General features: G+C 40.9%; 1 protein-coding gene across 4 annotated transcripts in view; it reads right to left on the reverse strand.

Moving 5' to 3' along the window:
• CLSTN1 (calsyntenin 1) overlaps positions 1 to 27,489 on the reverse strand; it is a 392,368-nt gene that overhangs the window by 271,719 nt on the left and 93,160 nt on the right. For all 4 annotated transcript variants that reach the window (XM_069241167.1, XM_069241166.1, XM_069241170.1 and 1 more), the window contains exon 2: positions 21,136 to 21,258. In XM_069241167.1, the coding sequence (XP_069097268.1) occupies positions 21,136 to 21,258 (123 nt within the window). The remainder of the gene's footprint in view (positions 1 to 21,135; positions 21,259 to 27,489) is intronic.

A 27,489-nucleotide genomic window follows, 5' to 3' on the forward strand; every position in this document is an offset into this window, starting at 1 on the left:
TGACACAATAAAGGCAGCATCTAAGAATCAAAAAGCTCCATTTTATACTAAAAACAGTATTCAAACTAAGTAATTCACAACCTAATCCTTGAGTGCAGTAACAATGGTTTTAGTGCTACACAAACTGGGAATAGACTCGAGATAGTTCCCTAGTAGTCCATGCCCAGGGTGGGGCTAGAAATTGGGATTGACCCCAAATTGCTAACTTCAAACACAGCAAGAGTGCCTGAAACCAGACAGCATTAATTCTGAAAGAAAAGACAAAGGATTTTAACTGACTGCGATTCTGAGGCGCACTGATCCCACACTGAGCAAAGATTTTGCACTTGGCCTTTTCCACTGATGAGTCCCAATTCTAATTGCAAAGTGTGGGAAAGTTAGTACGAAAGTAAGAAAGCAGCCAGGGTGAAAGGAGATGACCGTCTACCTCTCCTGTCCTTTATATTTAGTCTGGTACAAAAGTGTTTTTTTCTTATAAGTTGATATCACAACACAGAGACCAGAAATTCCCCACATGTACTTCTACACATCACTTCACAAGTCCAACCAAAAGGACAACAGCATGACCTTTTCTTCAACAAACCTTGCATATGGGCATCATTCTGCCAGAACTATTACCACCCATTAAAACTGTGCAAGGTACATCCAAACCATTGGAGTCCAGAAATAAGCCATATGTAAATAGTGGGATTAGAGCATGTTTCAGCATCATGAACCTTATGGGGAGGCATCACAAAACACTAGGTGACAGTCAACAGTAACATATCTTGAGTTCCAAAACAAAAAACAAAAACAAAAAAACACCTTACAAAATTACGTTTTTTTAAGGCTATGAACTAATTAAAATCAGGAGCAAAGTGCAAAGACAGGCAGCTTGTGATGACCATGCTCTGTTCGGGCTTCAGCATATCTCCCTTTTTCTGAGGCTGACTTTTGAAGCCAGAATGATTCAATGTCCATAAAGTGAAAGGGTGGTGGACTCCACATGAAATATTACACCCAGACCCTCCAGATATGACCAGAAAAAGTAAAACAAGAGCCTGTCTGATGCAGCTGCACATCGGTGACTTCACTGTGGGTCACAGTGACATCTGGGGCTCTCCCTCAAGTAGCACAGTCTTAACATGCAACAGTGGCTCCAAAGAGTGCCAAGAAAAGGACGAGCCATAATGGGCGCAGTTACAGCACCACATATGGGAGGTGAAATCTTGCCCCTTTTGTGAAGTAGGGAAAGGAAGCACAAAGACTGCAGATGCAGAGCATAAGGCACCATTAACACAGAGAACTCCACTCAAGTGGGTCAGACACTATCAAGTCCCTCGATACTCACAAAAATTTCCATAAGTTACAAAACTAACTGGAAAGGCCAATCAGGAGTAAGAGGGTGAAAAACGGCAACAATGTGTGTAGTAAGGTGTGAATAGAATGTACATATAGGCCAGAAAAGAACACACTAGCGGTTTTCATTAATGAAACTTTGGGGTTAAAACATGATGTTTATGAACTATTGCTGTTCTATTGTAGCCAGTGGGTTAAGACGCTTATTGCTGCAACAGATTAAATGACCATGATGCAATGTTTACAAAAAATTGAAGAACTGACAACCAACTTGCTGTGAGGGCCCAACTATGGGCACCTCTTTTAAAGAAGCTACAACCCTTTTATGAGAAAAGCAACTCATTTGAACAGGAAGACAATGGTTTGTGTGGCTTGTGTTGACTCTAGTAATCGGACTTCATGGGCACTGGGAATGAGAGACTGCTAGTTGATCGGTGCTCCGGAAGTGCCATGCCTCAATCCTAACCTACAGTTGCAATGTAAAAGCAAATTGATTTCCTAAGTAGATTTCTAGGTATGTTTTGCGTCAGACAATGCTACAAGGTGTGATTAGCTCCCAAGCATTTTATGTCTAAAACTGATTATAAATGCTGTTTACCTCCAAGTTAAAAAGAGAATAGTCAAGGTGGAAGGCAAGCTTGTTGCAGTTAAAACTCTAAAACTCACTTGACCCAACCGGGGTCACTAAGAGTGACTTAACGTGACTCAATGTGACTCTACACTATCAAAATCAAGATGCTTTTGAGTAGTAGTTAGAGCATGTGCAGACGAATCCGGTATCTGCATCTCTCTAAAGCGTCTGAAGGCATGGGAGTGGAACTTTTATTTGGAAATGAAGTAAACTGTAGGACAAACAAGACAGGAGGGCCAACATTAGCCATAAAAAATGTTCAGTCCTGTTTAGCACAGCTTCATGTTAATTTTTGTTTTTCTTACGTGCCAGTTTTTCATATTTGCCACATCATAAGCCTTGGTTGGTGTCGTAATTGGAGGCCCCTTGACATATGCACAGCACTAGCACAACAACAACAAAAAATAAAAGAATTGGTAAGCACTGATGAAGATGAAAATCTACACAAGGTGCCTTTAAGCCTCTGATTGCCCATAGAAGTTGCCTATCACTTAAAAAAGGAAGCAAGCGCAGGTCTAACTTTTAAGCAAGCGCACGTGTCCATGACTTGCAATCTGATGGCTGAGCCCCATTTTAAAAAGTTTTGCTGTCATGAACAAGACATTCCCACGTAGTGCAGCTAAAGCAGTAATATTAAATAGAAAAAGTACATTACTGTTTCCACAGCACTTCAGACGTTTTGATGAATTACTATTGGGATGCAGCACATGCATTCTTCAATGTGATTGCAAAACACATCCCGCTCGCCGTCCAAAGATTAGCAGTTGCAAAAGGAGGCCCCAGACAACAGTCACTAAAGGGGGGGGGGGACCCAAAGGCATGTGCCTCGGAACACTGGCAGACGTGGCACTAAATAGAGGCCTTGAAATAGAAGTACAAAATGGTTCAAAGCTTTGAAACCGGTAGACAATTAATATACAGAGTCAAAGGCAAGGCTGTTTTTGAGGTAGAGCGCGCCAGCGCTTCACACCTGTTGTAAGTATTGTGGGCTTTTAACCATGCCCATGTCACGCCCATCACTTTCACTCGTTCGGTGACTTGTCTTACAAAAAAATCACTTGATGAAATTGGTGATTGCTTTACATTTGTCCTGCCTTGAGGCTGTTTTGATCACACCTTGCAGATGGCCTCTGTTAAATGGATAATTGCACAATTGCCGGTATACTTCAGCATGGGCAAACTATTTTTTTTTGCCCCTCCCTTCGTGCTGCATGGCCGCCATGGCGCTCACAGCGTGAACAGGCACAACAGCATGAATTCAATCGTGGTATTGAAGCACTGGTCATATTGTTCACCTAATCCGAGTTAAATGTGGCTCTCTGCTTAAAACACTTGAAACTGTTAAATGCTTTACATAGAAAAGAAATCCTCAAAGTGAAAGCGGCTCTCCCAGCACAGCAGGAGATCCAATACTACAACTGCACTTGAGAAAACTTGACCCACAATGCTTTGAAGCATTCTTTTTCACAACATTTTTGCCCATAACGCAGCCTGTCCTGATCTTAAGACAATCATGCCACTATCAAAACACTCATCACGATGCGCTTTGTCTGGGTCATCTCTAGGTCCCCAGACAAGGTTAGTGGGGATCCCAAAATAATCCCTCCCACCCTTCAGTGTGTTTCTAAGCATTTTTGTGGCTGGAACTTCTGTTTTCCAGCTGGGAATAGCTTGTGTTTGAAGGGCCATGTTTGTAATATCATTGCTATAGGCTTGCTACCCCTGAAAATATGTAATGACCTAGGCCCTCTAGGGGCTACATATAGGGTTACTCTGCACTATTTATTGCCATTTTCTTTCCGTGTGGTTATGCCCTCTAGAGATAACTATATAGTTACATGACCATCTTTCTTATAAATGCTATTTTCATTGTGGTGTCCTCTAGGGGCTTTTCTAAGCATTACATTCCTATCAGCATACTAAAGTATTTGTGGCACGGAAACTTGCCCCATAATGCTTTGCAGGGCATTTCTTTTACAAAACATATTTGCTCATAACTCAGCATATGTTGATCCTAGGACAATGAGGCCACCTTCAAAACATTGACCACAATGTTCTCTTTCTGTCTACATAATCTCTGGGTCCCCACACTGTTAGTGGGGACTCCAAAATAATAACCCTTCCCACAATTTAATGTTTGTTAAGCTTTCTCACAACTAGAACTTTTATTTTACATCTAGGAGAAGTTTTGTTTTAAAAGTCTTTTTTGTAATATCGTTGTGGTAGGCCTGCTAGCCCTACAAACGTCCTCTCGGGGTTACGTATATGATAGCACTGCATTACTTTCTCCTGTTTTTTTCCATGGGGTTATGCTCTCTATGGGCTAACAATATGTTTACATGTCTATGTTTATTACAAATTATAATTTTGATATGGCGCCCTCTTGAACCCATTTTGAGCATTTGAGACTAATGCCAAAAGTTTATTTCTGATAAAGGTTTAAATGACAATTGTATAGATTTAATACAATTATGACCATAGGTCAGGCCAACTGAACATCCGTATTACACTATGACTGTTTAAAAACTCTAGATATGGGGGACTGCACTTCTGTCAGTGGGGCGATGAAAGTGATTATATTGGAATCAGCGTGGTAGATTTCAAATAGGATGCTAAATGGCAACACTCATTTTTTGCTGCAGATAGAGGAAGAAGGTAAAAAGGAAGTGTGTTACATGCAGGGCCACTGGAATTAAAAGGCAGGAAAAGACAAAATAATGAGGCAGGGTTGACCAATTTATGTGGCAAGAAAGGTACAGTTATGAATGTACAATGCCAATAGCTCTAACTCAAACAAATGTGAGACTTATTGCATTGCACCTGCTTGTTTCATTTCACTTAACCTACTTAACCATTTTTTCATTCATGGGCTAAATCGGTAATTTGGAACGGAGGCTGTTCAATTATCCAGTTACCTCATTTAGTTCTAAAATTACTGCTGACAATGCCCACCGCTACGCCTTCCTCGTCGCAGCTTAGCTATGTTGTGTCAACTAAAATAGCCATCCGTCACATGATCTGCTGGGCTTGCCGTCCAACCAACCAGAAACAGTAGAAAAAGGCCCAACAAATCGCCACCTGCACAAACTGACAACAAAGTGGGTGTGACAAGTCACACTGCAGTATCAGCAAAGGTCACACAGCTGCTTTCAAAAGAAAGAAAAGCTGGACAAAATGGACAATGAGTGGTCCTTTAATGTTCTTGCTTCCACCACAGGTTCCCAAGGCAGAAGATCACGTGGAAACCATTTCCATTGCATAATTAATTAAACCTAGCCAAACTGTCAAAGTGTTTGCCACAGGGACCTGCTTCTCCATCACAGAATCTTTGATGATATTCTTCAAAAACCCTATCGCATTCGATGTGGGGTGAGGTGTTTGGGAGGTGGGGGAAGTGGGAGGCAGTGGGAGTGGTCTGGCAATGACCTAGCAAGAAAAGTCTGATCATTTTTAGATGTATTTGTGCCATGCTACAAACAAACATGGTTCATTATAATAGATTAGAAACATTTTTCTAGTAGGCAAACATTAACTTAATACTACAGTACAAAAGTCACATTTCAGATTACTGCAACAGTGTAGTCTACAGTGAGATATCACTGGTTACTTCCAATCAGATTCCTTAGTACAATTTACGTTAAGGAGAAGATAAGTGGTCTTTCTCCCTACACTGGATGTCCTCTTTAATACTCTCTGGTCTAGAGTTTCACCTCATTACTACCTACTTGATATGCAAGCACAGCAATTAGCAACTGAAAGATACTCTGGTAAAAAGAGTTTAACTTTGCACCATGCTGTTTTGTTTTTTTAATTTGGTAACTTTTGATCCGTTTGAACTACAATTTTATGTTTAATCTGCAAACTATGCAGGAGATGATGAATTATGTGGCAAGTGCAGTACTTGAAAAGGTTACTTAGCTGTAATGCTTTTTCTAATCCACTTCCGCAAAGCCATAAGCACTGAAGAGTCATTCAAAAGTGTTGGGCTTAGTGAGCACATACATCCCAAACCCACACACATTGCAGGACACACCTTATATGTCATTTTCAGCAAACCACACCCTCATGCGTTCCAAAGGATTATTCCGGTCACCTCGTCAGACCAACACATGGCTGTCATTTCAATACAAGAATGCCCAACCCACCCAGCTAAACTCTGGTTACCCACAAGAACATATTCATCTTGGGACATGCTGACTTTGGAGCCCCTAGAGAAACAGCTTATCTCCTAGAAATCTGGACACAAAGTCAATTCAAAACCCCTATGGGTGGCTCCATGCAGGTTTTGATATACTAATCCCAGAGAAAACATAACGAGATAAAAAGACCTTTTGGATGAATAGAGTAACAAACAAAAAAAATCACAATGCTTCAACAGACCTGGCTCAAACGTACAATCCTCAAGTAAAAAGTGTCTACCACCAATTAAAAGACTACAAGTAATCTACTACTGGATCAGAGCCCACAACACAAAATGCCCCAATAAAGATTTTCTAAAAATACTCTCAGAATGTCGCCATCAAAAATGTGCCAAAGGAGCAAAAATAAATAAAGAGGGCAAAAGAGGACTAAGAAGTGTACCCCAGACCAAACCACTAAATGGCAAAAAAATGCACAGCCTGTTACTCCAGAAAAGGTTCACACTTAAAAACCTATTTCATTTGGCTGGCATTTTGTAACAAGCTGGCAACACGTTACAAAAGCGAAACAGTTATGTTGGATTCATAATTAACACAGAAACGGCACTAGACAGTTTTCAACAAACCTCTCCAAGGGAATGTTCCCACAGCATCTGCTCTCCTTTAAAGAACTATCACCAACTAAATTACAGGGACTTGTCAAAAGTAGTGTCCACACATGTTAAAAGAATGTTTTTTTTAACAACTTCACCAGCCATCCCAGTCACAACACAAATCAATAACTTATTAACAGAAGTTGTTTCAGAAGACTTAAAAACACATAGGCATACATACGCCCATTCGAAACCCTACTGCATAAAAACAAGTGTACCTCAAGGCTCTGGTCAGCTGGCATCTCCTTTTTCAACCTCTACATGAACTCCTTACCAGAACTGATCAATGTTTTTGACTTCACCTGCTATGGAAATGCAGATGACGCACAAAATGGGAAACTACAATTACTAATATGTAATTTAGTCATACGCACTTAACAGATCAATTCCAGCGCTCCTAAAAAGCTAAGAATGAAATAAGAAGGATGGGGCTATCCAAAATGTTACTCAAACATCAATGATCCAACTGGGAGTTGGCTTTTGATTTAGATTCCAAACAAAAATGCCTTGCGAACACGTAGCAGACATCAAAGTGTAACACTACAAAAGTCGGAAACAGACAATTTTTAATAGAGCCATTTTAACTGCTTTGTCACTTGTAGGACTCCCTTTGGACCACCGAAGATTTGTTAGCTAAATGATAAACAAAAATACAGAAGAAAATTCAACTAGAAATCTACTGATTAAATCTGTTCAAATGGGCTTGTGATTGATAAATCAGTGTTCTGACTGAGATATTTAGCCTTCACATAGTAGAACTTTACAGTCCGCTTAATATGAAGAGCACAAAGGGACCATTCTGCTGGGAAAGATGGATTTTTAAGAGGAGTTGATAATAAATGTGCCTGAGTGACATGGAAAGCTGACAATACTTTTGGCTAAAGATGCAGATGAGCCCTCATAATGGCTTTTATCTATCTCACTGACCTTATGAGCCGAAGAAGAACACTGTGTTCCAAGACGAATATTGCAAGGGTGCTTAATCGGTTTGAAAGAAGGAGTCAGTTTGCATATAAAAATGTTAAGCTACTCTAAAGGAGAATGTGGTTCAGCTGGTGGAAGAACCTTCCTAACATCCTCTAATAAATTCTTTATCACTGGCACTTTGAAAAAAGCAGTTTGTGGAGGGTGTCTTATAGAAGCAGAAATGGTTGAAAGCTGTACCTTAATCAAAGAGAAATGCATCCCTGATCGTCCCAAATTGACAAGGTAACTAAGTATCACCTCTTCCCAGAGTATGAATGGACTGAAGGCACTGGTGCTCCGGTCTATGGGTGATTAGCTTCTTCTACATTGTCCAAATAGCCTTAGGGAATTTTGAGATGCTCACGTTGTGAGAGTATGGATCCAAGCACGTTCCACACTCAATGAGAGGTTGGGTGCAGATTCTATTGGACATTTTCATGCTATTTAGACATTCTCATGAACACAATTTTCTGGCAAACCGAACACAGATATCAGACAGGACCACCTGTACCATCTCCCAACCACAGAAGGGACATTTCACAAACAATAGAACGAGAAGGCATTTTGCAACAAAAAAAAAGGGGGGGGGAGGGGGAAATCCTGTCAGGAAATCAAGAAAAAAAAGTGTTTCAATCAAATAAAAACTGATTTTTACAGTTTAAGAGAGTTTCCAATTATGAAAAAAGCCAAAAAGCAGAGTGCAGGCCTCCAGGATTTCTTTTACAGAAGCTAGATTGAAAGACATTACTTTTTAGCATAATCACATAATTATAGTTGTCTTGACTGCTTCTACAGATTAAAAACAATAATGTAGAAGAAAAGATACATACAGCTTAACGAGAGTCCTATTTATTACAATTTTTCAGCGAAAAGCATAACACTCGAGATTCCATCTGGTAGGGGAGTCATAACCCTGCTCCAAACAATGCTAAAACATATTACACTATGCATTACTCTATAAATGTGTATTAAATATATATTCTATATATGCACACACTTTTTCATTACCAATTGCACATAAAAAGGTAACCAGACTCTGCATGCTCTAAAAACATTTATTTTCCCCCTTTAACAAGGAAATGAAAATAAACCTCAGAGAAATAGATCATCACTTTAAGCCAGCCACCTCGAGTCTTATCACTGAGTGTGGGGCAGTAGCAATTGTTACTGTTACCTGTCCTGTTTAAAGCATAGCTCTAATGCAATAGGTTCAACACTCTTACCCTGTCCAACTGACTGCAGGCCAAAGTGTGCACACCTTATCTAAACAGGTATTAGGAAGAGAAACTGCATAACTAGTTGGCAGAATGTGGTTAAATATTAGACTAGATTGAAAGAGTAAGCCATCAAGCGTGCGGGTCCCATGGGTTTGCATATTTGGTCTTTACAGACGTAAAGATCATTTCAGTAACATCAGTATAACTGAGCAGGTGAGGATTTGAACAGACCTGGCAGATGGCCGAATTAAGTGTTGAAGAGCCTGGGTACAACCATAGTTTCTTATGGTACACTTAACTGAACCTCCATCGGAATCACAGTACCAAGTACAAGTATTGCCATTGGAAGCAGCCCTTGACATCTAAGGCACAGTCGACTTAATATAACAAGGTACAGCCTGAAAAAAAAAAAAACAGAGAAGCTGTCCAACTCTTTAGAGCAGTGTTTCTCTAAGGGTCGTCAGCTGATGTTTAGCGGGTCATGATAGTCCACGCAATAAATAAAGATGTCTTTAAATTCTTCATTTATCAAGTTCCATTTGCTGCATTTGAAAGCCAAAGGTCAAATATCAGGCTCTGTCCTCTGACAAATTGCTGTTTATGTTTTTTTAACATTAGTGTTGACAAACTCCTCTCACTTTGCACGCAGAGAAAGAAATGGGAATTATGTGACAATCTTGCAGAGGAACCGAGTGTGCAAGTAAAGGCTGTAGGAAGTCATTTTTAACACACAACAAAATGTAAATACACTGTACAAATTCAGTAGCTAGTAAAGGAAAAAAAGGAAGCATATTTTTTGTAATTCTGGAGTATGATGGAAACAAAGATTTTAATAGAATAAAAATAAATCAAGACATTAAATGGCAATGCACAAATGAGTCACTTAAACCAGATTTTACATATCATCATCTGTGTGCAATATAATTTTATTAGTAAAACTGTATGACTGTGCAAATGTAGGGTCCATTTCAATGGAAAATGTGTGGTCTGGAAACGGCAGTGCGCTGCCACACAATACTTTAGTTACATTAAAAGGAAGAAAAAAAATCGCCAGCCTCATGACCATTGAAGCTAGGTGGATCGTGAATGTTTGTAATTATAAAGTTCAAAAGTGTCTGTAGTTTTAAAATGGTTATGAAGCACTGCTTTAGATGGAGGGTTGAACTATCTGGCACTGATTTGCTGCTCAAGATCTCTCCTTTAAAGAAGCCAGCCTGCTACAATTAGAGAGCATGCAAAGTCAATAAATCAAAATAAAATTCATGAAGGGCCATCTGTAACCAAGAACTTGAAAAAACACTGAAACAGTGGGTTAAACTGAAAATCTCTCTCTTTGAAACAGCAGAAGCCATCTAAGGCATACAGCAACATTCTGATTCCTACAGGGACGATCAAAGGGGAATGGGTTTTTGATGAACTCCTCAGGTGTCTTTTTGATGCTTCCCACAAAGCACCCACATCTATTCATCTTTGATACAACTGATCAAGAGAAGTATAATCATACCAGCCTATGGGTGACCTTGCCACAGGTTCACGTGAACCACCTGAAAAGTCACAATAAAAGGATGTGCAAATTGGATAGCCTACCCGAGCCCAAGGAAGACTCCTGCAAGACAAATACTCATTCCATTCACCTGGCTGTTATAATCTTCATATGTTTTATATTGCTGAGTTATATATGTTAATATATTTAGCAGTATACTGTAAATGCAAGTGCAAACATGCCAATATTGTCAAAGTATGTGTTTCTTTATGACGTGATAATGCAGTTTGCTTTAATACAGTAATGTTTTATTTTATTTTAGCATGGTTTGAATTGCATTTCTAATGATTGCTTCTTAACAATGAACAAGATTTCATAGAACTGGATAGCTTGATTTCTCCATTATCATTTTAAACAGAAGCAGTATTTCACGGGATGAAAGTAGGTTGAAGCTTAGGGCTTTATTTGTAATTGTCGGTTATACAATCTGCAGGCATAGAACAACAACTGAAATGAGACGTTTTATTAAAGAGGAATTTTATCCCAGGAATTCAAGGGAGAGATTTGAATGGTAGCTGTTAACACCATTTTAACGGAAGGTTACAGAGAAGGCACATCAAATCCTCTGGTAAGTCTAGCTTATTAGACAGTCGAGTTACTGTCACGTGGGCACAGGACCAGCAGATACGGTTTAAGCATTGAACACTGTATTCATTGTTCAAAAAGGTGAGCTGGTATAAACCATCTTTGAAAAGCGAATAGATCCTTTTTCAATGCTAAGTTTAGCTTAGTTAGCTAAAGAGAAGGAAGAGTTGGGGTGAAGAACCCTACAAAGCAATCCTAATAATACAATGTTTTTTGTTGTTCTGCCTGTGGGTAAATATCACTGTTGCTATTATATTTATTATCATACATACTATTTATATTGTGTGTTCTAGGGTAGGACTTTGATAAAATCTTGAAAACATTACCCAAATTCTAGTGTCTTGTGTGCATTCACCATGATGGAAGAGGGTTGGAATTCTGCATACCACTCCTATGATGTTTTATAGTACTGATAGTCACCAAATGTGCATCTTACTCACAATGCATAAAGGGTTACCAGTTCATGGAGTTGTTTATCTCCTGTTAGCACACTGACTATGTTCTTGGTGACAAGGGGTGTAAAGAATTCTGTACTGGGCAATGTTCGGAAACTTTTGGGGCCAATCACGGAGTAGATTTTGGATGACACAAGATTTTACCAATTATTACTAATAGAGGAGATGTCCTTCATAATATTGGTCTCATTCAGTTAGTCACACGCTTCCTCTCAGCTATGGCTGCGTCATGCACTTGAATTATAAAAGATTAGTTCCTCAATTTAAAATCCCATGTTTTTTAATGTGTTTTGTAATGGCTCAGAAATCTACACAAATATGTTTACATTTTACGTTGGCAATGACAAGATCTCTAGGATAGGAGTGCACTTAATGCCAGGGTAGTGCAACTTTTATTACAAACGCACATACTGTATACCCTTTTGATATACTTTAATCATGGGTGGAATCTGATGCTGTACATCCCAATACAGGAACACATATATAAAGCATTCCAGGAATAACTCCTAATTATGACCCTATCATGACTTAAAAATCTTTTTGGAATGTCAAGAACATTAGGCATGGTTTGGCAGTGAGCTACCCGCATAGTTTAGAATGTTGCTGTGGGCCACTTGTGGCTACCTGGCCCATGACCACCAGGTAAACATCATACCCTTCCATAGCAAACCTAACAGCACCTGAGGTAAGACACTAAATTAGCTAGCAGACATTTACAGGCGACTTCGCCAGTTTGTTACACATTTATCATTCTAGCACTGGGAGCGTTTCCTGCAGTGCAAGCAACTAGTCCACAGACTCTTAATGACAATGTGGGCAAAACACCACAAAGAGATGAGATTCCATTTTGGATTGTTTATAAAACTAATTGGCTAGAAGCAGTCTATCCTCATGCAACACCACAGGATAAACACAGGATGTTAACTATGTGTGTTCAACTTGGTTTAATCCCACCCAGAGAAGAGCGTACTAGACTACGAACAATCGTTGCAAGTATTTACAGCACTACGCATGGCGCACCGTCATTGGCAGTGTTACCTGCGCATTAAAACAGATCTAGAATGAGCAGAGCTGCACCAGCTCTTGAGTAAGGAATTAATAGGTAATTTTGAAAATGTTTCCTTGTTTTAAAGGAACACTGGAGGAGAAGCTGTAGTTATGGCAGTCGCCAGGGTTAGGCAGCAGATCTTGTTGAAGAACGTGAATGGGAGTTTACAAAAACTACTTCACATGTTGGTCGACACCTCTTTGGGCCATGATACTTCAGATTAGCAAGGTACAAAATCAAAATTCAAAGCAAAAGAGGAGTACCTCCAGGGCATCTCTCTCTTTAGTGGAGCAAAGAAAAAGTAGAAATCAAAACAAGCAAGCATTTGCAATGCAACAGGTCTCGCGTTTGATCAGGTGAGAGCTGACTGCGTTGTAAACTCCTAACCCAACTTTTCATCTATCGGCAAAAGTGCTTTTATGTACGTAACCCGAAAAAGTGAAATTAACTGTGTAAAGCGCTCTACTTCTGCCAAGCGAAATTGCACTAGGAAAATAGAGAAAAAGTAGTCCACGATCCGACAGAAAACAGCGAACCTCGCATGTTTTCTGTATTTGGTCGCTGCGCTCGAGGAGGGCTAGCCACCAGAAAAGGCACAACGTGTACATGCCTTCCACTAATTAAAGCAAGCAGATTTTACTAGGCAAGCCCACGAACCAATCAAACACACTGACGTGAAGTCGACAGGGCTCCGAGCCCTTTTCTAATAACTAAAGCGTCTCGCTGCGATACGGATGCAACGCAGGCTCGACCCTAAAAACTTAGGGCCAGATGTAGGAAGCAGTTTGCACGTCGCAAACAGAGAAACGTGCAAACTGCACTTTACAATGCACAAAAGCTGGTTTGCGATTCGGTAACCTGGTTACCGTATCGCAAAACGGGTTTGCGAGTCACAATTACGAAGGGGTGTCCCCTTCCTAACTGCGAGTCGCAGTGCAATGCAGGATTGTTTTGTGACCGCGAACACGGTCACAAACCAATCGCAGGTAGCACCCATTTCAAATGGGTGCTAACCCATTCGCATAACCCATGGGACCCCTTCCCCTTTGTGAATGACATTAAAAACATTTTTCTAGAGCAGGCAGTGGTCCTATGGACCACTGCCTGCTCTGGAAAAAAATGAAATGAAAACGTTTCATTTTTTAGTTTTGTAATGCATCTCGTTTTCCTTTAAGGAAAACGGGCTGCATTACAAAAAAAAACTGCTTTATTTAAAAGCAGTCACAGACATGGTGGTCTGCTGTCTCCAGCAGGCCACCATCCCTGTGAGTGCTGAGAGTCTCAAGGGGGTCGCAAATTGCGACCCACCTCATGAATATTCATGAGGTGGGCATTTGCGACCCCCTTGCGAGTCGCAAACAGTGTCAGGGGACACTGTTGTGCATAGGCTTTTGAGACTCGCAAACTGAGTCTCGTTCTGACTCGCAATTTGCGAGTCGCAAAACCCAACTTACCTACATCTGGCCCAAAGACAGGATCCACCCCATCACAGGAATGCCGTAGGGGTGAACATCAGTTGAGGGACCAGGAGAAAGTAGAAAGTCAGATAGGTACTAGTATTCTGATAGTTGTAATTTCTATTCTCTGCAGGACTCTGGCTGTAAGAGGACAGAAAGGAGTGAACGGACTAAGCCACAGAATGGATGAATATCTTAGACAGAAAAAGATACTAGTGAGTGAGAATGAAGTTAGCATAAAGAAGAAATAGAAAGGTTTGAACTCAGTGGCTCATTTTAAGAAAAAGAAAGTAGCCGGTTTAGCGGCATACACGCCTTACAAATTACAGAACAGGTCTTGGGCAGCACTTCTGACAAATGCAGCATAAGTGACAATAGCTTACTAGACTCTCAAAAAGCATTGTGTAGTGACTCCAACTACAGCACACACAGGTGGCAACACAGATTGGACATTTGAAACTTTCACACAGGGTTTTGTGAAGTGAAAAGAAGAACTGAAGAGGACATATCTTGCAAAAGCAAATCTATATTCTGGGCTCAATTATCAGACGGGTACGATATCAGCCTTGTAGAGATAAATTGCCTTCTGATTTCCACAGGAGATAAAGGTTATGGATCATGTCAGTCAGCCTACAGTTTTTTGTTTTTTTTTGCACGATGCCTACTAGATCCCTGTTGTCTGCCAAAGAGCATTACCTGAAACACATTTATTCGGAAAACTATTCATGTATTTCAGAAGGTTACAAACATTCTACAGCCTAACCAGGTCTGCCCTAATACGCATCATTACAAGCCTTCCTCTAACACTTCCGGATGACACTGACTCAACTCGAAAGTGGGCAGCAATTAGTCATGTTTAGCACTGAATCACTTCAGAAAAGATGAGGGAATATTGATAAATAAGCAGTTTCCAAAATCTGCCTTCGACATTCATATCGCCAAACCCGTGGATTTTTTAAAAAGGCTTTACCTGCTTTCAACATATGCAAAGTAAAGGTATCCCTTACTAGCATTGGGTACCACCAGTATTATACCATTTCTATGTTTTCTTGCTTAAAAAAAAAAAAAGCTTGCTTCCCCCACATAACAAAAATCACAAACTCAAGAGAAAAATCTATTCCTGACAGGGGTCTCAGAAAACAGCACAGATACATATTTATTAGTGGCTGATACAGTCATGCCAATGTAGACACTGGGGTCCTCACATTTTTAAGGGAACCGGTCTCTCCTCTACTGCTGGCAATTGGTTGTGCAGGTTGTTTTGTACCAGCAACTTGAAAATCTTCAAACAGTGCCATGTTCTCTCTGGGTCCATATATTTTCACTCAGATTTCAACACAGCAATCTTGGAAGAAAGCATTACTCTGGTAGGTCCATTAATGGCGTAGTAAATAAGATGCACCCTGAAGTTTTTGGAACACGGAACACTAGGTAGTGGTCACAATTTGTAGTTTTTACACCGACTGAACTTACAACTTTAAACATTGTGAAAAACCGTCCAGCTTACCACCCCAAATTACCGACATACCTACAGTGCATTAAAAATCTCTTAAAAAAGGATAACTCCAAGCGCTATGAACATAATGGATGCAACAACCTAACAGTCATATTACAAAGTTAAAAATAAATTCAAAACACACAGAAATGCATGCAATCACGCCCAAATTCTTTACCCAATCAAAGTGACACAGGTAAGTGCATGCAACCATGCCTAAGCTCTCAAAGAAACTGAAGGCCCTTCTTCGTGCTGCCCACAAACTTACGCAAACCAACACAAAATAAGAATAGACCTAAAAGGTTAATAAAACCGTTTAACCAATTACACTGCTAAACAGTGCTATCTGACGACCGAATTTAACCACAGTAATGTGCTCCGCGACCTTCACCGCCAACTATCTATGCGGGACGATGACTATTATCAGCCACTCCACAGCCGAGAGCTACAATATTCTGTTTATCACCAACTAATGGTGCTGCCTCCACAGCCCAGGCCACTCTGAGCTTTTAAAAGCTTGTGTGGGAAACCAGTAAAAAGGAAAAACAGCCAACGGAGTGTCGTCAAATCTCAGCATGTCTGAAACAGTTAAGAGGAGCCCGAGGTTGTCATTTCCTGAAAACTACCGAAATGCTGAACGAGGAATTTCAAAACCTATCCTTGTCTGGGTATGTCCACAGCCCGAAGCAGTCTCTTTGGAATCCGCGGAGTTAGAGCTCGAAGCACTATACTGGCCTGGACAAGCTAGTCAGCCTAAGGCGCAGCACTATCACTCGAACAAGAGTCCTCGTGGGGGAGCAGTCTCAAGGTCTGCACACGCTCTTAAGTCTAAAGCAGCATCCTCGGACTCAAACAGGGGTACAGAGCAAACTCATTTGTTCATTTCAAGGTGGAAACTGAAGTGTATGCTCTTCTTAAAGACACCGCAGTATTGAATCTCAGCAAAACTTTACTTATTGTTCTTACTGGCGATAAAATTTTATATTTTGAGAAACCAGAAGAACAACTGGGTTGGCAAACAACTGGGGAACCCTTTAGCAAAGTAGAATTGCTTGTTGGTGGTTTTGCAGATTTGGGGACGCTCCCCAAAGAAAGGATAAGGCAACTGTTATGTTTGGGTTGCAGAAAGCCTTGCACTTCGAGGCCTGAAGTTAGATCCTACCCCAGATTGAGCATGACTCTACTATTAACCAAGCACACGAAAAGTGATGGGAGGAATTGCTTGCAACTACTGTAACCACTGTCAAACACTGGGGTAGCATGCCAATCCATCATACTTTTGCCCACCATGTCACCTCAGTTTGGACCAATCCATAAGCAAATCAGCTGAGACCTTGCCCCAGCAGGAACAGTCCCAGCCCTAATCTGAAGGGGCATAAATCTCAAGGGGCATGGTAGGCAAAAGAACAATGAGTTGAGAAGCTACCACAAGCAAGTGCCAGCGATTAGACTTATTGCAAGCATTCCTCCCATCACCTATTTTTGTGTTTGATGTAATGTGCTATACGGCGGTGGCAGGCGTGGATCCCTTGCTTACAGTGGCGTAACAAAACGTGGGGGTGGGGAAGGCATGCAAGATATGCTGAAGAGCCCCCTCCCCCACAATCACATCTGTAGGGGCTGAGGGCCCCCCCCCCTCCACATGGGCAAGCTGCCCCCCCCCCCAAAAAAAACAGTGAGGGCTGAAGGGGCCTTTGTTAGGCCCCGGCGTGTAATGTACCAGACTGAAGAACCCCAGCCAAGGCAAAACCAGTCTTGAGTTGCTTGGGCTCCAGTCCAGAAAGGACCTGGCTTGGCAGTTTGGGGTGGACTGTTCCTACTGGAGCAGGACCAATACTGATTTGCACATGGCTGAGTCTAATCTGAGCTGGCAAGGTCTGCAAAAGAATGACAGGGTGAAATGCTATCTTGTGCCAGTGGTCAGACTTATTGGAAGCATCCTCCTAACACATTTTGTGTGTCTGCTCTACTCTATCATTCACAAGTGAGTGATTTGTGTGTTATGCTGAAATCTAAAGGTGTTCAATATGCAATGACCAGCACAGTCATGACCACCATGGAAACCAGCTCCCACCATCTGGAACAAGGTTTTCTTCGAAAGGATATGCAGGCGGGTAGAGACACCTGCGCCATGAAGTCACCTAAACTTACATTTGCCGTCTCCTGGTTCTCTCCACCCCCTCCAACCAAACCTCTCTCTTCTCCTCTAATTGGTGTTTAAGTATCTTGACTATCCCTAACTCAGTTCTTGGCACAAATGCAATCTAGCCACAATCTGAAGGCCAGCCTCATGCTGCTACCTACATAGGCTCAGAAATGATATCCTGTTAGAGTCAGTAAATACAACAACTCCTGTTGGAGTCAGAGTGATATTATTCATGCCATTTTGGCAACGTGCACAAATCAATACGGATGCACTGCAGCAGAATGGAGAATGGTCTACTACATTATCTTTCGAAGGAGGTCAACATCCTTTCCAGTTATCTTTACATCAACACCAAGTATTGCAAGGCTAAGCAGTTCCCAAAATGAGAAAACATTTGCTTATTGAAATGGAAATGTATACATAAGAGTGAAAGACATATGTCCCTTTCATCCGCATATTAATTATTACAAGTAGGGGCACAGCTGCTTCATGACTGCAATCCAAAACTACTTTCATGGACTTTAACGGTGCAAAATACATCGCCACTCATCCTTCACTCACCAAGCTAATGATGGCAGACAATGTCAATATGTTAGTGGCAGCCAGTACTGCTGAAGGGAAACAGGGTAGTTTTTTTACAAGTTAATTCTCTTTAAAATTATATTTTGTCTTATAATAGCACCCTTGGTACAATCCAAATACAGTAAGGTCCCATAATGGAGTGCAAAGCATTTAGGACAAGCTGCAATGACCAGGGCAGCGTCCTAGCAAAGCCCCCACTTACAGTGTTGGAGCAGAACTGGAGGAGTGTTGGGAATATATCAAGAAGCCAGTGCCATGAGGCCTTTCGGGCAGAGGGTGGTTAAGAACTATGTGGTTTAAAGCCCCAGACTTGAGACTAATTATTCCTCTGATTCTGAAATCGACCTACACCGGATTATTCCTCTATGATTCTAAAAATCAACCTACACCGGATTGCCTTGCCATGCCATGCCATGCCATGCCACTTTTAGACAGCCAGATGATTTTTAGCTTAATCTCTTGTTTTCCAGTCTTAACTATCAACCTCTCACAGGTGCAGTCACACAAAGGTGAAGTCCACAGCAGCCATTAAGACATTTTCCACTAGACAATTAGTGAAGAGCAGGTGATATGGGGGACCCGAAATAATGGTGAGTTAGCTGCTGCTGTGCATGTTGGTGGGTGGCACAGGCAGGAACAAAGTAACCAAGGGGATTCAGGGCCAATTGAGTCCAGGGGTCCCGAAAGGCACAATAGCATGTTGCTGGCCAAAGCATGGAACGGCATGGCTCCATCCTATCTCAGGTCTCAAAAAATTATGCTTGTACTCAGGAATTTTGATTGAAGGACTGGCAGGTTCAGCCAAATAATACAAGGACTATGATAACCATATTGAGTTTATAGATAGTCAACTTCTTTAGGATGTCATCACACAGTTGCCAAAAAGCGATATCTTCAAAATGCAGGTGCAGTGATCACTGGTTGCAGTTGTGAACAGTAGTTCAACATGACGTAGGTTTCAGACAGACTTTTTTAATTACATTACCACCGTTTTTCACCTTCAACCTGTTAGCTGATAAACTTGTGAAGATTCAAATGAATCATAAATGATAAGACGGCCTTAAAAGTTGTATTTATGAGAACTCGGTCTGCAAAACTGTATCAGATTCAGCACAGCCATGCACCAACATTTAAAATATGCTTCTAATAATTAAAACAACCTTTCTTCAGTTTTGTTTAACAGCTGATCTTTCTAAGAAGCTGTAGAGCGGATTTACACCACAGGGACTATCAAGACTACTGGCAAAGAGGGGATCTAAGCTAGCCAGACTGTCTTCTTAAAAAGGTACTTCATGAAAAGCAAGACTATGCACATAAAATCACAACAGTATCCACACAATTAAAAACCATCAAATTCTTCTGTAAAAAGGACTAATGCTTATTTCTATCCTGCTCTGAATATTCCTAGACAAAGAAAGCACTGAAAGACAGTAGGACTGGTTTGACTGCTTACACATACTATGAGCAATGCAAAGCTAATAGGTCTCGTCTTTGGCTATCACAGCATCATTTTTAGCACTTCCAAAGTTTTTTGCCAGCTGTGTGCATATTATGGGGAAAAAAAACGAAAAGCACGATGACCTGCATTTATGTGTTATCACATGCGCAAGCATGCACGCACACACAGTGTGATTGTCCGGCATATTTTCATTCCTTATTTTATATAGGCAGACATCAATCCTGAAATGGGAAAAATAAAGGCTGTGATGGTGGTAGATCAACAGGGGTGGATAAGAAGCAACAGGTAGTAAACAGTGCGAGCCGTAAAGCACCAAAGAGCTTGAGGTGAGAAAGTGAGGGAAATTATAAAAACAAATATGTGGGGTGGTCAAAGTAACTGATGAACATAGGGAGGGGGGGACGAGGAGGTAGCAACAAAGAGCATTAATGCCAAATATTTGAGGGCGAAAGTGGCACACAAGTGAAACATCAAAAAATCAAATCAACTCAAAGTGCTGAAAGGAAAAGTATTTTCCTGAATGTGAGCAGTGGAAGGATACAAGTGATCCAATCAAAAGTATGATAAAAAGGATGTGCTCCAATGGAATAAACAAGAAGAGAAAAGAGGAACGCTATTGAATATGAAGCAATTGTGATTGACAAGAAAACCAACTAATGCTAGGTAATCGGCTGGCCCAAAGCCCATGCTAGTTGTTGGTTTTGTCACAATCGGTGTATGACAACGGACAGCTAAAAGCAATCAGTGGGTAAGACCTAAAAACGGCTTAAGTTGTATTGTGTTTAGTGTTGAAAGGGGTGGGGATGAGTACTGCACCCAAGCACTCATCTGATGGGACTTAGTCTAAGTCCCCTTTCTTATTGTTTTGGCATTCCTTTTATAATCAGACACAAAAAACAAGCAGTGTAAGGAACACCACAAAAGTAAGTTTCACACTATGGTCACAGAAATTGGCGAGACAAAAGTCGGAGCGCTACACTAATGGCACACAAAGGAATTACACTAGCCTGGGTGCTGTAAAAGGATGCAACAATGAGAATAGAGACATTTACCAAATGCTACTTTTTCCAGTTACAAAACAAATTTAACTCTTTGCATTGCGTGGACATGCAACCGTTGCTCATTAGTATCGATTACTTATTTACACTGCTTATTTACGTCACATATACGCAAACAGGCATTTGTAGCCAAAGTAATGAAAATGTTTGGCGCAAGTGACTGTTTTATAGAAGAGGCAACATTCACGAAATACTCATTTACGAAATAATAACGCATCATTTTATCAGTGTGGGGCTGCATGGGTCAAAACTCGGAACCCCTGCATCTTATATAAACTAGTGAAGCAATCACCCGCCACAAGGAATAAAAACTCATTCTGTTCAGGCCTGCTATGTGGGCACCTGCACCTTGCGGTGTCATACCTGCGTAGCGGAGTGGGGCGTCCTTATCCAAAGCTATGAGTGGAGGATCCAGCAAAACAGCGTCATCATTTTCTGTTAGTATTCCATGATACGTGCTTTCAATCCAGGGCTTGTGCTTGTTAACTGCGAAGAGGGAAAAAATATGAGTTTAGGATGAGGGAACAAAAATTTTATCTTGCCATAGTTTGATTTGCTTCAAAACGTATATATTTCTTAAGTTTGCGAACACAGAATGCACAAATCACAAAGACGAAACACTATCGGCTCCAAAGAAGCATGCTTTTAGAGCTCTGCATTTTACAACTGATAAGACAATAGCAATGTTTTGGACAAATGGGTCATATGTCAATGAGGAGGGAGTTTTCTAAGAAAAATTTATATTTATGTGGCCAGAGCAGTATCCACGATACAACGATTCATCTTACCACTTAAAGCTTTCTGCACAGATACAGCCTAAGGGAGCTAACTTAAATTGTAATTTACAGAGTACAGTTGTAACCTTTGTAATTTTGCCTGCAGTGTAAAAATAAAAAACATTAAAAAAAAAAAAATCTCAGGCACACATTAATCCAACAGCTTGGTATGTGCTATGGGGCTATATTACCATTTTAGCACCCCAGTTTATCCAGCTGCCAAAGAAAGTTAAGCACACCGCGTAATGTGGTAAAGCATGCAGTCAATTCTACTTCCCTGTTATTAGTCACAATGTTTGCCAGGTTGAGGAGCAGATCCTAATAGGAAGAGGATTGCTTTCAAGTCTCTCTGCGTTCTTCATAACTACTTTCTAACCAAACTATCTTGCTATTAATTTTACCTCATCTTCTTGCTTCAACGCTGTCCTCTGCCTCAATTATATAAATACACACACCCCCTCCCATGAGTCAGAACTCACAATCTGCTTACTGTTTTCCTCTCTCGTCTCCGATCAGATTATTAGATCTTGCTTTTACAGCATAGCAGTGAAGCACACCTATTGCTAACAATACTGACAATATACAAAGAGGGTGCGACCCTCTATCAACTACCAGGTTAAGACTTTGTCTATTTTGTCTTGGCTCAGTCCTGTGGAGAATTAATCGCACACCTAATGCCACTGGCTGTTTGAGTGTATCCTTTTGCCTACTTTCAACTGCTGGCATTGAACTGCACGAGGGACTACTTTACAAATTTAGCCCTCTCTTATGGCTCGATCCTATGTATACGATTCGAATGTGTTAACACTGCAAGCATTTGCATATTAATCCCCTACCCATTGGAATTGTCTGTGATTAGTAATAAGATAATTTATCTGTATCCTTTTGATAGAACCCCCAATGGGGCTTAATATAGATAACCAAGGGACATGCCCGAATATGGTGAATGACTTTACATCGAAATGAATATTGGGTGTGGCAACTTTAATTACTAAATATGATTCAAGTCCATATGAATGAGTGATATTTGCATTAAAACTTCAAAAACAAAAAAACAAAAAAACACATCTCTGGACCCCCTCGTCCAATTTTGATAATCTTTGTGTGTTTTGCTCATTGCATTTTCTGGTTTTCCAAAGTGGTTTTAGAATTTCACTACATTGAGCTCTGTACTTTAAAATTGCCTGTAATGCTTTAACTTAACACATACTTTTCTGGGGGCTGCACATACACCACGTTGAGTGCAGTAATGAACTGGGCTGCTCTGCACCCATCTTAATAAGGCACGAATCTCAAATATGGCCGTTAGTGCCCACATACTGCCAGAAGATCAGGACACCCGGCCTATGGGGACTCATCTTATGTGTTTTATTTTACCAATTACTCACATCGTTTTTCTGTCCTGGACCGGTCCTGAACTTATTTAAATCTGCTTGGTAACAGAACATTGCCTCTACCTTCAATGCGACCAAATCAGTGTTGCTTTGGCAACAATTTCAGTTTTAAAGCATATTCCCAACTGTCCTAAGGAGCCAACCCCTTGTGTCGGTTATAGCGCTAATTCTACCCACAGTCCTTGAAGTATAAAAGCTACTACATGCACTAGGCCCATTTGGCATTCGTGAATGGCCTACTTGCCAGCCACTCGGGACACAAGAGGTGGCAACCCGTACCCTGCACATAAAGACCCATGGCTAAGAAAAGTAAGCCAGAGATGCACACTTGCAGCTATGACAAACCCAGGTACCAGCCCTCAAGAGAATACAGAGTACTGATCGCCAAACAGAGAGCGAGACAGAGTAAGAGAGAGAAAAGTGACACTCTCAAATGAAAAAAAAGACATGAGAAGTGGCTAAGCAACGGTTGCCCAAAGTGCTACGTTCACACGAAGATTAACTGCGTTTGCACAGCACAAACAGGCACACTTTAATCGTTACTGTCCGATCTCAAAAGTGAGACAATACCTCTTATTGTGATGACCATGACGCTTAAAACTTGAACAATAAGGTTTCAACAACATGCATATTTTGCACGACATAAAACGTTACTTCTCTGCTATCAAAGCAAATGTGTTTCTAACTTCTTAAGTAGAAAGCGTAATAGTGTACCAAAACCTAATTCCTCTTGCACTTACCAGCACTTTCAAACCGAGTTTTTATAGCAAACAAAGCTATGCTTCTCAGAACACTGTATGACAGGCTGTTTTTTCCTTGCTACTTCTGGTACTACTATCTACACACAGAGCTTAATAACGATGCTTCAACAGGTATAAGTATTACTCTGACAAGGGCACTATATGTATGGCCCATACAAAAGAACAGCTGCTTTTCAGGAGTACAAGTAAGAACTATATCTTACAGGTGACTTGTTTGATGAACCCAAATTCATGATGTTGTACAATCTGGAACTTCAAAGAGTCTGACAATGGAAGAATGATGGAAGGATACTGGAGTGGGCTGCAACACGATCAGTCAGTCTAGGGGAATATACATCTCGTCAGAGAGCTAAGCCAGACTAACAATGCGCCAAGTCTTTCCAGTTTTCAACATTACCTGTATTGGCGCAAGGGAACAAATGCTTTATCTAATTTCTTCTGACTGTTTTGTGTTGCAGTGGACTGACCTCATACCAATAGCGTCATGTCTTTGAATAGTCCAAAGTTGTGATTATGTACACACTTTCTTGGGATGTTTTGTTTACAAATACACTGTGTGACCAGGTGAGCAGTGATAACTTTTTCATTATATGAATAACGACAGAGTATCAAAATAATGCAATCCTGCATTCAATTGTTTTGACTGATTCTACTGCCAGCCGATTTGCCAATATGGATTAAGGTTCCCTTTGAATAGTTCATGAAGTGTAAGCTTTAATATATATATATATTCAAGGAACCCTTGTGTTTTTATTGGGCCACTGGTTTGCATAGCATGCCATTTTGCAGTGCCACTCACTGAGTGGATGAAACAAATGGTGAATCTAGCTGGTCATTCAAAAATACTGTAGTGTTGACTGCTGCTGAGATTAGGGCCGGCCGGTGAGATTCAGTCTTGCAGCAGTTGATCTTAACTGTGGCACTAAATATTGGGGTTCATAGTTTGGACAATACCAATTTTATGTGGAGCTGTGAGGTAGTGTGTATTGCGAGGGTGGTGTCCTAATGCAATGTCATTTAGTGAAACATGGAGAGGTGTGGCGAGATTGTGATGGAGGTGTAGTGCACGCTACTGCTTAGATGAATGGCGTGATAATGGTGAGGAGTGATGGTTATGTGCAATATTAGGGTTTAGTGTATTTTTAAATAGATATTTTGTGGTACTTTTGCAGTGACAGATGGTGATGTGTTAAAGTGTGTGTGGTACTCTGTTAGGACATGTAGTAATATAGCAATGCGGACTGTGCTATACCGTTATACTGTAAAATTATCTGAAGAGGAGTGATATGTAGTGTGCACGATTTGTTGTGGATTTTGAGGGGTAAAGTTAATACTGTGTGGTGCTAGGAGGGGTGGGTGTGTTGCATGGTGGGCTGTGGGTTGGAATGTGATCCACTGTGTGGCTATACACTCAGGCGATGTACGCTATGTCAGCTATCTCAGGGTGCAGGGTAATATGGATGTTGGGGGTGTGCAGTCAAACAATGTTTATCAGTTTTGTGAAGTGTGGTTTATGGTTTTATATTATGGTGTGGGTGGTGCGGTGTTATTCTCTGTTGATTCATTTATAATGTGTTGCAGCACGACTGGTCTGGGATGCTGCAAGATATCTTACTGTGTAGGGGTTGTGAGATGCACAGCATAAAGACTTGTTGACAGGACGTTTCCTCTTGCACGACTGGTCCAAAGCCTTTTTTTGCGGCTGGTTTATAGGGATTTTGACTAGATAAGGTGAAACCTAGAATGAGTAGATGATGCATAATTTGATCTCTATAAGAGGCAAAGGTGCTAGGTGGGTCATGTTATATGATCCATCACGACAGGCTTGTCATTTTCACAATGGATTACTGTCTGATTTAAATGTCAATTAGGTGACAACTACAGAATTATGATCTAAGGGATCTTAGTTGAGTCCTTTATTCTGTTCTCCACATGCTGAGGTGTAGCAAGTATGTTTTCAAGAATAAACGTGTGCTTATTTTCAAGGCACAATTGTTAATGCCAGTATCAAAAATATAGGCAGGCACGTGATTTGATGGTCTGATTAGGTCTTCCGGATGTAGCAATAATGTTTAATTTTCTTTCACATTTTGGTGAATTGGGAAAATTATTGGGGGATAAGATTTGCGGAACAAGCTATACTTAATTGTTCTGTTCACAGTTATGCCTCCATCGGTCGGGCTGCTGGCATTAATGAAGGTATATTGTCTCAGTTTTTGAACTGTCTAATTTATCTGAGTGTGATGCCCATATAAGAAAGAGCTTTCACATCCGAACATCCGAGATTGTTTCTACCGGAATAGGAGGCTAGCATTTCTGGATGTGGCTTGTTCACGTTCTATCGTACTTTCACGTTTGTAATGAGAGAGCAATTAACACAGGATCACACTGCTTTTCACAAGTAATATTGGTTCATTTCACTAGCAAGTGAAGAAGCGACACGTACTGCCTACATTACCACTACATTTAAGATTATCCATCAATTTGGGGTAAATTTTCTTATCTAAACATCCAGTAGTTCAAACTGCATGCCCATTATCCCTTCACCACAGGATATAGCCTCAGCCCAAGAACAGCTCTGGTTCAGCCCCGAAATTCAGACACCAAAGCAAATGTCCATGGGTAATGGGATTGACTCCTTTCTATATTTGGAACATGCAAACCACATCAACCCGTTCAAGGTTAAAACTTGGTTTCAGGATGTACTGTAGCAACGCATACGTCCTAAATAACACCCTCACATACCAATGCATAAATATGGAGTTTTTTGAGGAGCAAACCTCAACTTCCAAAGTGATAGATTTGGTCAGGGGCTACACAACCTCTCTGTGAAGTATGACTCTGTGGCAACGATTAATAGAGCCTGTATATTTGATTCATGAGGCATTGGTGCCACTCGGCATTACATTGCAGATAGGAGTGAATAGGTAATCGGGTACCACAGGACCCCCAGCATTACAACTTGAAGCTTTCGATCCAAGAGAACATGCTTTTGTGCGGCAGCAACTTTGAAGGGTTAGAGTAAGCGTGTTTGGGTGTGGGGAGTTCTTATACTGAAGGATTTAAAACCCTTGTTCTAGAATATGTTATTTCACCCCCACAAAAAAGTATTTGATTTTCATAGCATTGGTTGTTCCTCAATTTAGTGGTCCTCCAAAATTATGTTTAAACAGCTTTGTTTCGCCAAGCTAGTATACTCAACGTTGGAATTTCATAAAACTAAGCTACGTCCAACTACACAATCAATACCAGAGGGTGAAAGACCAAAGAAACCCACCTCTTGCCAGATAGGTGAAAGACAGTTGTGTCTGACAACGTCCTTTTGATTCTGGGAGACCCAGACCCTTTGGGACCAGAGCACTGCAAATTCTACACATCTTTGGTACATACTCCTGCCTCCATCAGCCATAAATAAAAAAAATAAAAATCACCAACCTATCCCATACCCTGTCTGTCAATATGCTGTGGGCATCAGAGATACTAGTTCTTCCTTCTGGGTTCAGATACCTGGGGATTCAAATCACTGGGGTTGCACAGCGCTCTTATGTTGCGCATTTGGTGCCGCAACTGGAGGGCCTGGTGCGCAACTTTAAGTTTTGGACCACCCTCCCTTTGTCTCTGCTGGGATGATCTGTCATTTTGAAAATGGTCTCATTACTGCGCCTCCTCTACCAACTGCAGAACTATCCCTACCTGACTGACAATATTTTCTTTACAAAGGTAAATATGCACATTCAGACGCTACTCTCAGGAGGACTGCCCGCATTGCCCTGGGGAAATGAGGCC

Source organism: Pleurodeles waltl, chromosome 6 (genome assembly GCF_031143425.1).
Source record: "Pleurodeles waltl isolate 20211129_DDA chromosome 6, aPleWal1.hap1.20221129, whole genome shotgun sequence".
NCBI lineage: Eukaryota > Metazoa > Chordata > Amphibia > Caudata > Salamandridae > Pleurodeles > Pleurodeles waltl.